The 11,895-nt window shown below is 34.9% G+C and overlaps 3 protein-coding genes across 4 annotated transcripts; 1 reads left to right on the top strand and 2 right to left on the bottom strand.

Moving 5' to 3' along the window:
• The first annotated feature begins 289 nt into the window (after positions 1–289).
• Positions 290–2,318, top strand: LOC141814033 (uncharacterized). Of its 2 annotated transcripts, XM_074702033.1 has the most exons (7): positions 290–536; positions 1,097–1,154; positions 1,336–1,407; positions 1,482–1,577; positions 1,652–1,741; positions 1,901–1,989; positions 2,195–2,318. In XM_074702033.1, the coding sequence occupies exons 1-6, from the start codon at positions 388–390 to the stop codon at positions 1,955–1,957; spliced, it is 522 nt and encodes a 173-aa protein (XP_074558134.1). In that variant the 5' UTR covers positions 290–387; the 3' UTR covers positions 1,958–1,989; positions 2,195–2,318. The 2 variants fall into 2 exon arrangements, with proteins under 2 accessions (XP_074558134.1, XP_074558133.1); XM_074702032.1 differs by lacking the exon at positions 2,195–2,318 and having other exon boundaries at positions 1,901–2,000.
• Positions 2,319–4,016: 1,698 nt separating this feature from the next.
• Positions 4,017–5,333, bottom strand: LOC141813494 (mitogen-activated protein kinase kinase 9-like). Its single transcript, XM_074701467.1, has one exon. It carries the CDS (start codon positions 5,295–5,297, stop codon positions 4,242–4,244), a length of 1,056 nt encoding a protein of 351 aa, XP_074557568.1. The 5' UTR covers positions 5,298–5,333; the 3' UTR covers positions 4,017–4,241.
• Positions 5,334–10,393: 5,060 nt separating this feature from the next.
• Positions 10,394–11,756, bottom strand: LOC141814007 (U-box domain-containing protein 21-like). The gene has a single exon (XM_074702006.1). It carries the CDS (start codon positions 11,744–11,746, stop codon positions 10,394–10,396), a length of 1,353 nt encoding a protein of 450 aa, XP_074558107.1. The 5' UTR covers positions 11,747–11,756.
• Between the last annotated feature and the right edge of the window lie 139 nt (positions 11,757–11,895).

Raw genomic sequence — 11,895 nt, 5'->3', positions numbered from 1 at the left:
TTAAATTAATTTTAAAATCTGTTTAAATCAATTAATTGTATTAATTTTTTGTTGATTTAATTGATTGATTTTAGTTGAATCAATACAATAGGATATTCAAACTGATGATTTAAATTAGCTTAATAAATTTAAAATCTGATTTAATCTTATCTTTGCCTCTATTTCGCTCAATTAGTTCCATCATTGCTTTTTTGATACTTTAACTTATGCTGCTTGATGTCCTTTCTAGTCATAATTTTACTAGTCCTTGTAAAATTTAATGATAACCTGTCATCTTGTTCATCCTGCAGGTAATACCTCTACTCAAGCAAAACCACACCATTGAAGAGAGCCTGTTGCTGTTTAAGGTTACTAGGTTATTGTTTGTTAATCAAGAAGTTAGAAAAGATGAAGGAAGTTGGACCTGTGGCATTATTCAGAAAGCTGTACTGTTTACGAAACACACAGAAAGCAAGATTGTTGGGATTAGATGTTGGCCAAAAATATGTTGGTTTGGCTGTTTCAGATGTCACTAACCAATCATCGTCACCTTTAAGGTTCATTGTTTTTGTATTTCAACTCGTTTTTCTTGTTTAAGTCTTGCCTAATATTGCTGCTCATTTTTCTTCATGGTCTTCCCTTGATGGATTTACTGATATCATTAGATTGCACAACGTCTACAATTATATCTACATTCTGTTTGCACAACATCTACAAATAGATTATCATTCTGTGTCAACATAAAGTGTTTTAAAATTTTTCAAATCAACATTATCAGTGCATTTAGAACTTCTTTCAGTTCTGTAATTTTTTTTACAGCCAGGCCCTGTTTTATAGGGAATTTTTTAGATTAAGGGCTTTTGAAGGAAGGATTTAGTTTCCTTTCTGGAAAATTCGTTTTAAAGGAGATGGATATGGGTTTTATTCCACGATGTTATTTTCAATGTATTCACCCAATATGGTAGCTTTCTCCAAATAAGGAGATTTGAATTTTATCTCTCTTCTTCTCAGTTTTGTATTTGTACTTTGTCCATGCTTTGATTTTGCTAAGATGTTATTTAGTCTTGTGATTTGTGTTACCTTTCTGAAGAGTCTATGTGCTTAATATCTTATGCAGTGTCTTAGTGAGGAAGCAGTCAAACATTGATTTGATGGCCAAAGACTTCAAAATCTTAGTATGTTGACTGATTCCTTTTCCCATTTGTTAGTGGCAGTTAAGTTAGATTACTAGGTTTCATTGTCTGCATTAAGCAATTTGATGATTCACAAATAAGATATAATTATCAATGTCATGCATTTCTCAAAGTCTACATGTTTTAAATCAGAATTTATAATGACTATAATTCTCCTTTGCAGGTGTCTCAATTTTCTCTTGCAGGTTTAGTTGTGGGTTTCCCTTTTAGCTTGATGGGCCAAACAAGTGTGGAGGTACCCTAGCCAATAACTTCTATTTTCAAGTTTTTGAACTTATCTTTGACCTTTCAGTTGTTCCATGGAAAAAGGCTGTGCAAATTAGGCTTTTCATGAAGGAGCTATGCAAAACAGGGATACTTGATGGCCTAACCTACACTTACTGGGATGAAAGTTATACGTCAAAGGTGAAGATCAGATGTCAACTTTTAGTAATGTTGTTGCAAGGATAATTTCTTTCCCAATATTCGATCATTCGCAGTGTGTTGAAGCCCTTTTAGAGCCTTTGGATCTGCGTCCAGTGGAATCCAAAACAATCATAGACAAGTTTGCTGCAGTTGGAATACTCCAGGTAAGACATAGATATCTTCTATCAATTGAATGATGCAGCAATAACCACATGCTTGTGAACCAATATCTACATATCGACATGCATGTAAAATAATATATGCTGTTTTAAGTACTATATTATTAGTTAGCATTGCATTGTACTAATGACATACATCGACAGGGGTATTTGGACAACATGAACAGAGACTTGAGATCAGGGAAAATCACAATAGAATGATGCAACTGCTGGAAAGATGTCAAGATGGAATGGTAATACTCGAAAGTGGATTCATGTGTTCTAACATTATTATAGTTGAATGGATGATATTTAAGAATCTAAAAGGTAAACATTATGCTTCTTTGCATGCTAATCTTATTAACGTCTAAAAAATATTCTTAGCCTTGATAACAACGGTAAAGTTGCCGTCATGTGATTAATATAGTTTTTTCTTCTTCTTTGTTTCTTGTGCTTCAGAGTCCAAATACCTACTTTGAACCTCAATTTTCTTAGACTTGGAATTCCAAATTCTAGCCCGCCCTACTTTGTCTAAATTATTAACTTATTTAAACGTAGAAACTCATCTGTTGTTCTAATTATTCAGCCTAGGCACACTTGACTTGATAGTGAAAACTTAATCTCCTATTTATTTAAAAACTCTTGGCAACTGGCTTTGTCATGTAATATATATAATATCTGCAGTCCAAATTAGAAGAATTCATTTGGACATATAACGAACTTGTTGTGTTTTTTCTGCTAGATGATGTTGAAAGTGAAATAGCAAAATAATATTTGATGCAACCGAGGTTAGGATTTTATTATTTTTAGCTCATAAATTATGCTCATCTTTCTCTGTTAAATCTTAGTTATTAGGATTAGAATAACTGATATCTCATCAAGTTGCCAATTAGCGTTTAACTGAGCGTGCAGTCTATGCTAATATGCACATTTTCTTTGCTTATAAGATAATCATCACGCTATACTTATTCAAAGTTGGCTCTGTTGAATAGAAAATTTCCTATAACTCTTGGCAACCCCCTTGCCATATTATTAATATGGAAATTGACTTTGGATTAATCTTCAAAATAAGACCAAATTTGTCACCGGAATATAACTAAGTTGGTTATGACAGAATAGATTTTAGAAGAGGATAAGGGTTCGAATCTCGGTGAAGTTGAAGTAATATTCTCTTCTATTATGATTAATTGTAGTTTCTTGATTTATTTTTTTACAGAAGGTCATGGATCGATCGGGTGGGGCCGCTAGATGATGGATTTAAAATCAAACTTTTAATAAAGTTTCGGTGGGGCACTCAAAACCTTAGAAGGCAAATCTACATTCCCATCCCATGGAGCAGTTTGTGTAAATGATATATTTTTTGTCAAACAAAAAAAAAGTGTGATGAATGATTAACGTATGGTGAAAATCAAGTGGCAGTTCCCAATTGAGAATATTTTTATTTTCAATTTTGTCTTAGCAATTACGATTAATTATTAGAATGAGTAGTAACTACATATGTTATTATAATATTATTTTTTATTTTTAGTATATTATAACAATTATGATTAGTTGCTATAATATGCAAGTAGTTATTTTGTAATTATTATAACATATAATAACTAATATAACACTCCGTAGCAGCAACCTAAATAATTATTATAATTATTTTAAAAAATATTTTGATATAATAATATTCTGATTTAAGATTTTTAGATTTTGTTATAAATATGTATATAGTTTATATAATTATTTTAAAATAATTGTAATTAATTTAAAATAATTTTGATTAGGTTGTTAAAGAATATTTTGATATAATAATATTTCATATATAATAATTTTGATTAAAATAAAATAATTAATTTTTTAATGCGGCAGTAGTTACTGAATAATAACATTAATTAATTAATGATATTTTTAAAATAAAATATTTGATGCGTCTCCTTTTGATTTCTGTCCCTTAATGTATCTCAAAAGCTGTATTGCGATAGGTTTCTCATGTTGGCGCATTATCCACTCGAATGCCCCTTCCCGATAACGTAACGCACATGACTTTATTACTTGTTTTTTGTTTTGATTATTTGCAAATTCCTGGAACGTGCAGGGAAGCCTTCCACGTGCAGATAAGTCAATCCCTCACGTTTTTAGCTGTTGCTTGTGCAAGTGCATCAGGCAGCCTGCTGCCGCAATTTTCTACACTTCTTCCAACGTCCATTTGTTTGTTTATTCATATAAAATTATATATTCATGATAAATTAATAATATAGCAATAATTTATAAAAAAAAGGCATAACGATTTGAATTATAAATTTTAAAAAATTTTCATCGCATGCTGCGGATCAAAATTTCCGGTGCATTTATTTGGAAGCGCCTTCTCGGCCATCCACCAAAATCCAAAATAAAGGAAAAAATAAAAAAGAATTGTGGGCACGTGGAAGTTGACGGTTGGTCCAGCCCAAGACTTCCATGTATGTACACTAGAAACGACAACCGCCGAGTCGGAACTCGGAACTGCAGGCGCGGCGAGTTACAATTCGGCCGAGTTCTCCCGCACCAGCTCCCGAAGCGCCTGCTCTGACTCGGCGCTGTCCGCGCGGGCGACGAACGGGTGCCCTAGCAGCTCCGCCACCGACCACCGCTTCCCGCTTTCCTTCTGCAAGCAGCACTCGATGAACCCCCGGAACTCGCACGACGCCGCGCCCTCTGCTACCTCCCCGATCGTCTCCCTCAAGCAGATCGCCACCATCAGCGCCGCCCAATCGGGCTGCGCCCCCTCCGGAAGCAGCGGGAAGTGACCGCGGTGCAGTTCCAGAACCGCCAGCCCAAGGCTCCACACGTCGGCCGCGTACGGGTCGTAGTCCCCACCGTGCGACGCCGGATCGAACCGCTCCGGGCTCATGTAGGCGCAGGTGCCGACGTAGGAGTCGCAAGGGTCGAGCGACCGCCGCAGAACCTTGCCCACGCCGAAGTCGGCGATCTTGACCACACCGGCGGAGTTGACGAGGAGATTGGCGGGCTTGATGTCCCGATGCACGATCTGACGGGAGTGGAGTTCGGCGAGGCCCAGGAGGGCCTGGCGGGCGATGGAAGCGAGCGCAGACTCCGGAAAGGGGCGGCTCCCCCTTCGGCGGAGCAGGGCGTCGAGCGATCCACCGTCCATGTGCTCCAGAAGGAGCGCGACGTCGCCTGATGGGGTAGGTACGACGGAGTGTATGCAGACTACATGGTCAGAATCCGCGGAGCGGCGTAGGATGTCGATCTCACGGTACGCCTGACGCCGGAGCGACGGATCGGCGTGAACAACCTTAAGTGCGTACACGGCAGCGCTGCGACGGTGGCGGACCCTGTAGACAGTGCCCCCGTTTCCGTGTCCGAGCACCCGAAGCTTATCGAAGTCCGAGAGCCGAAACTCGGTCGACGGGGTGGAGCAGGAAGAGGAAGACGACGAAAAACACGGTGCCGCGGCTGCAGCCGGCAGAGGAGGAAGCGGGAAGCGGAGGCCACAGTCTGCCATGGAAGCGGTTTCAGGAAGTTCGAGGGTGAGATTGAGGTGGTGAAGCCTTCGATTGCCGATGGCCGCCATGGTTGAAACCTTGGTCGCGACTGGGGAACGAATTAGGGCTCTCTCGGAGGACCTTCCATTCGAACGCTTTGCCCTTTTATCGAGCGTCAGCGGAGGAGATGAGTGAGATTCTGGTCACCGCCCGTACGATTACCCAAACCAAACGTGAATGACCAACGGACCGAGGTACTCAGTAGCCCGTGGGGTCTGGGAAGGAAGTGAAGTGACATGGAGGTGAGCAGATCCCAACGGGGTGGAACGTGGAGCGCCGGACGAAGTAGGGTAGAAGGTGTGGAGATGGCTTCTTTTTTTAATTAAATAGACCATTAATTAATTACGTTTAATCGGAAAAATATTTTAAAGAGAATGACAGGGAAACTGTACGTCTATTGTTTACGCGAGGGGTGGGGCCCATAAATCGGATGAGGACGAGTTCGTTTCATTCTTAATGGTGGTCTAAATAATGTGGTGAAATTGTTTAATAAAATGTCATTATTTTTTCAGATGTACTTTATCTTTGGATAAGATTTTAAGTTTTACAAGTAATTAAAACTTTTTTATTAAAAAATGAATTAAAATTTAATAAGAAAAAACTACATTTTCCATCATTTGATATATTTGATATTAATTTCCCTCCTTATGATTATTCCCATTTGTTTGAGTCGAATCAGTTTGACTAATTGCGTTGACCGATGCTCTTCTGTGACTGATGTTGTAATCATTATGAAGGTGAGTAGAAGCAACTCCTCACATGGCCATTGCTTCAAGTAATTAATGCCTTCTCATTTAATTCGCATTCATCCAATCCATTTGCCGTACCAAAGAAACACAGGGCGTAAATCTAATGGGCGCCCGCCATTTATATCTCAATTAATGTTAAATGGATGTGTTTTTAATTATTTTATTTTAAAAATACACTTTTATTCAATATTATTATAGAGACTACTAATAATTACTATAACTTTATAGAAACTATCGAATATCTATTATAATAAATAGAAACTACTCAATAACTACTATAATATATTTATAATGAATTTAAGATTTAAAATTTAAAATTTATATTACATAGAAATTATCTAATTGGTATTTTAATTTATTTAGGATGAATTTAGAGTTCATATGAAAGTTATCTAATAGTTGTTATAATATATTTAAAGTGAATTTATGATTTAGAATTTAGAGTTCTCTGAACAATATTATATCAAAATATTATTTACCAACTTAATTAAAATTATTTTTTATTAAAATTCTTTTAAAATAGTTGTAAAAATTATATGTAATTTCTACAATTCTAAATCCTAAACTTATTGTAGCAACTACTTTTAAGTAACTTTTACATGTTATAGTAACTATTCGATAGTTTCTATATGGTAAATCTTAAATTTTAAATTATAAATTTAATTTATAATAACTAGAACTTCTAATAATTACTACAATATCATTGGATCACATGATATTTTCAAGATAAAATCACCTATGGGCACGTCCATTTGATTTTTTTAAAATATCATTTAATGTGTTAAGAGATGTCCTTTTGATTTTTATTAAAAAAAACAAAATTAAGGTTGTGTGGAATTGGATTTCCCTTTACAAAAAGACAAAAATAATTTTACTTAAACACTATTCATAGTGTAAAGAAATTTACGATACTTTTGTTTTCACTATAAATTTGATAGATTTGCGTATAATAAATATTCTCATATTTGTTTAATTGTTGAATATTTAAATTTTAATTATTTTATTTGATTAACTCTATTGCACTAATACTAGCTAGCACATTAGATATATCACTAGCTAGGCCGAATGGTTTGACCATCTCACTAGGGAATAAGTTCTCAAAATTGCTACTCCACCTACCGATATCGCATGACTATTGTCGATAAAACAAAATTTGAAAAATAATTTTATCGTCAAGTTGGTTAATTAAATAAGTTTCTTGGCAACTCAACTCATAATCGTTTTGGAGACGAGCATTGAAGCTGTAATACAAAGAATCCGCCACTTTGGAAGGAAGATGGAAAGTGCACAACATCATGCACATTTATAATGTGTCACATTCGATTCGATTCGGTATCTTTCTTTATGTGGCCTTCAAGTTCCATACTTGTTTCTTCATTTTGTTTAGAGGAGGGTCATTCCATGCCGTGCCATGCACCCGTTTTATTCGAGTTCGAATGGTAGTTATATAACTTCCACGATGATGCTACGTTTGCGACGAGAGTGTCAATGTTCGGGTGGTTCTATAGGGCGGCCGTGTAATTTGGCGACATGAATAAGGGTTGGCCCTGATCTATGTACAAGTGCATCTTCGGTTCTCCATGTTGGAGTCGTTGTCTATGAGTAGTGTAGTCTATGAGCCATTTGGGCCTATGATCCATCACCCAGCCCAAAACTGCCCATGTATCGATCTGAGAAATTAAAAATTAACTAGTTTCTAGAGAAATTCTAATTGAAATTATTGGAAAAGTAAAATATATAGTTAGCTAATTGTCATTTGGCTTGTTCTTTTGATATATCTTTATCTATGTTTAAATAAAATTTATTATATTTTATTATTACTAATTTAAGTCCTTTTAAATCAATCTTTCTATATTAATATGTATTTATCGATCATGATTCCACAGAGCGAGCTTTTAATACGTATTTTATTATCAAAACTTCGATTCTCAAATGCGAGTCAAATATTTTAACCAACTAGACTACAATCATTAATATTTTTATATGTTAATTATTTATTTAATAATGAATTAATAAATTTTTATTATATTATTATTTTTAATAGTTAGAAGAAGTATAAAAAAATAAATAATTACTTTCCATTTATGTAACAGTTCATTTAAATTAGTGTTATTTAAAAGTTAGAGGGGAGAGTAAAAGTAATTTTGACTAGAGAAGAATATTTTTAAAACAAATTTTATAAATAAAAAATTTATTTCATTATATATATATATATATATAATATATATATATATATATATATATATATATATATATATATATATATATATATATATATATATATATATATATATATATATATATATATATATATATATATATATATATATATATATATATATATATATATATATATATATATATATATATATATATATATATATATATATATATATATATATATATATATATATATATATATATATATATATATATATATATATATATATATATATATATATATATATATATATATATATATATATATATATATATATATATATATATATATATATATATATATATATATATATATATATATATATATATATATATATATATATATATATATATATATATATATATATATATATATATATATATATATATATATATATATATATATATATATATATATATATATATATATATATATATATATATATATATATATATATATATATATATATATATATATATATATATATATATATATATATATATATATATATATATATATATATATATATATATATATATATATATATATATATATATATATATATATATATATATATATATATATATATATATATATATATATATATATATATATATATATATATATATATATATATATATATATATATATATATATATATATATATATATATATATATATATATATATATATATATATATATATATATATATATATATATATATATATATATATATATATATATATATATATATATATATATATATATATATATATATATATATATATATATATATATATATATATATATATATATATATATATATATATATATATATATATATATATATATATATATATATATATATATATATATATATATATATATATATATATATATATATATATATATATATATATATATATATATATATATTATATATATATATATATATATATATATATATATATATTTTCAACTTTTAATTATGAAGTTTCGATCTATTTCTATTTTAATTCTTTAATTATACTAAAAAAAAGATGTTCATCGTCTAAAGAGTAAGAAAATAATTTATAGGATCATGATATTTAATTTACTGATAATAAATTTGAACAAATTTGAACAAGTTCAAACATTTGAAATATACAAAATACTAATAAGTATAGGATCATGATGATTTAAAATATTCTTTTAAAATTATAGAAAATCTTATAAGATGAGTAGGCAATTTAAATAAGTATAAGTCTTTCTTTATTTTTTTAAATAAATTTATAATTTTTAAATAATGATAATCTTTAACCATATCGAAACGTAACGAATCATGAATCGAACCGTGGACTTGTGGTTTCAAACCATAAATCATAACCGTTTTGAACGATTAAGATTAAGAGTCAATTTATCATAAATCATTAAATCAGTAGTTCTGAACAATTGAACTGTCGATTTTGAGCATTGGTTTGAATTGTTGAATAGTCAATTCCGAATCATGATTGGATCTTTGACAAAGTGGAGTCTAATGATATAAGTGAGTACCAAATCAATAATTAAAATGAACAATATCATATAGTTGTGAAATATATAAGGATTCCATCAAGAAAATGATTAAGAAGTTCTCAATAACAGGTTATTGGAATCGTTAGGAAGATTACAGTGATTTTTTATTTTCAATGCGAAACTTTAATGTATCCCAATAGTAAGAAATTTGAGAGTTCACTTCCGACGACAAAAAAAAAAAAAAAAAAAAAAAGATGGACGCGGTACTAGTGGCTCGGGTGAAAGGACTTCACTTCCATCCAATTTAGATGAACAAAAAAATTATAAAAATCAATCTACGAATCCATCAATTATTTCATAATAAATAAATAACAAAAAATAAATAAGCCATCATTTCTTATAAAATAAACAGTAAAAAATAAAGTTTTATCTTAATAAATATAATCTTAAATGTTTTCTTTAATATTTTTATTTTTTTAATTTTTTTTGCGTTCGAATAAAAAGTAATAAAAGTAATTGTAGAGTCTCAAATGAAAGAGTATCTGCAATTCTATACATTCTTTTCCCTATCGCAACTCAAAACGATGATAAATTACAGCACAAAAAGAACAAAAAAAAGAAGAAGAAATTAAATGAAATAAAATTATTTATTATTATTATTTACTGAATCCTGTTTAGCCCTTGGAAATCCTTGGTATCAATGCACTCCTCCTGCCTTCCTCTGCGCTTGCTCAGCATCCTCAGCAAGTGAGTCACCTTCTCCTTCGCTTCCTCGCTGCACCCGATCTGGAGCAGCAGCAGAAGCTTCTGGAACGCCCCCGCTTGCAGCAACTCCTCCGCGCACCTCCCTTCTGCGTCCTTCTCCCCGCCGCACAGTTTCCACATCGCCGACACGGCCATCTCTGTCGCCGCCTCCGACACTTTGAACATCTTCTTCACCAGCGCCGGCACCGCCAGCGCGTGTCCTCGCGCTGCCTCCCGTCCTGGCCTGAACCCCATCAGCTCCTCCAGCACCCCCAGCGCCTTCTCGCACCCGCCCCTGTCCGCCTCCGCCAGCGTCTCCACCGCCGCGCCGACGAGTCCTAATTCAATCAGCCTCGACGCCGAGCTCTCGTCGCCGTCTTTGATGATGTAGAAGACGGCGACGAGGGAGGCCTTGGTGGCTTGAGAGGAGACCGGCTTCTTGATGAGCTCCACTAGCGCCTCCACCATCCCATCCGCCGCGGCCACCGCGCCGGCCCGCGTCCCGTTGGATCCCACGAGTAGGTCTCTCACCAGCACTGCCGCGGAGGCTGGCTCACGCCCATGGCTAACGAACGCCGCGAGTCGGCGAAGCGACGTCGGTGCCCCCAAATCCTCTGCCGCCGCCGCTTCGCGGAGCGACCGCGGCAGCGTGGCCAAGAGGGAGACCATGTCTTGCTCCAACGTCATCAGCGGCTGATCTCCGACGTTAATTTCCTCCACGAATGCACGGAAGGCCGCGGCGACCGCGAGGGCGGCCCCGGCCGACGCCAAGCACCGCCGGTTCCGCTCGCTCTCCCGGGCAAGTCGCTTGGCCGCCGACGCCAACCCCTCGCATCGGAGCCAGTCGCGCGAGCCGGCAGCGGCCGAGATCTCCGACACGAGATCGGCAGCCTCGGCTCGGCTGAGAGGGGCCTTGGGGGTGGGCACACGGTCTGGACCGTGTGCGGCGGTCCAGTCCTGGATCATGCGGCGAAGGGAGTGGTTGGGAATGAGGAGGAGGTCGGCGTCGGGGCCGAGGGGGCGGTTGGTGACCGGGCAAGTAGCACGACCGCGTTCGAGCCACTCCTCGATGCTCCGGCGGTCGTAGGTGATGCCGGTGGGCACAGTCACCGGATCCTCCATGAGTTCGAGCGATATCGGGCACCGGAAGTGCGCGGGGACAACGGAGACCTCATCGGTGGCACTGGAGCCAGCAGCGGAGAGGATCAGCCGCTTGCCTTCCTTCGGCTTGGGAATGCGCCGGCTGCGGCTTCTCCACGGAAACGCCATGGGAGATGAAGATCGGAAGAAGACGGAAGGAGAAATTGACATGGAGATTGAATGAGTCTCTCCCTATTTAACGTGGAGATGAATTGGGCGTTTGAATGTTGACCGTTGATTTTTTGAATGCCTAAACCGCGGGAGAAACGGTAAGAGCC

The sequence above is a fragment of the Curcuma longa genome, chromosome 20 (assembly GCF_044706935.1).
Source record: "Curcuma longa cultivar G26 ecotype Majalengka, Jawa Barat chromosome 20, ITB_CL_G26_1.1, whole genome shotgun sequence".
Lineage (NCBI taxonomy): Eukaryota > Viridiplantae > Streptophyta > Magnoliopsida > Zingiberales > Zingiberaceae > Curcuma > Curcuma longa.
Note: the sequence above shows the minus strand (reverse complement) of the source record. Positions and strands in the feature narration are given on the sequence as shown.

Excerpts from the sequence above, each read along its gene's own strand:
- LOC141814007 (XM_074702006.1), bottom strand. The coding sequence starts at position 11,746 with ATGGCGTTTCCGTGGAGAAGCCGCAGCCGGCGCATTCCCAAGCCGAAG.
- LOC141814033 (XM_074702033.1), top strand. The coding sequence starts at position 388 with ATGAAGGAAGTTGGACCTGTGGCATTATTCAGAAAGCTGTACTGTTTA. Across the intron at positions 1,155-1,335 it reads CCAAAGACTTCAAAATCTTA|GTGTCTCAATTTTCTCTTGC; the intron begins GTATGTTGACTG and ends TCTCCTTTGCAG. Across the intron at positions 1,408-1,481 it reads TGGGCCAAACAAGTGTGGAG|GCTGTGCAAATTAGGCTTTT; the intron begins GTACCCTAGCCA and ends CCATGGAAAAAG.
- LOC141813494 (XM_074701467.1), bottom strand. The coding sequence starts at position 5,297 with ATGGCGGCCATCGGCAATCGAAGGCTTCACCACCTCAATCTCACCCTC.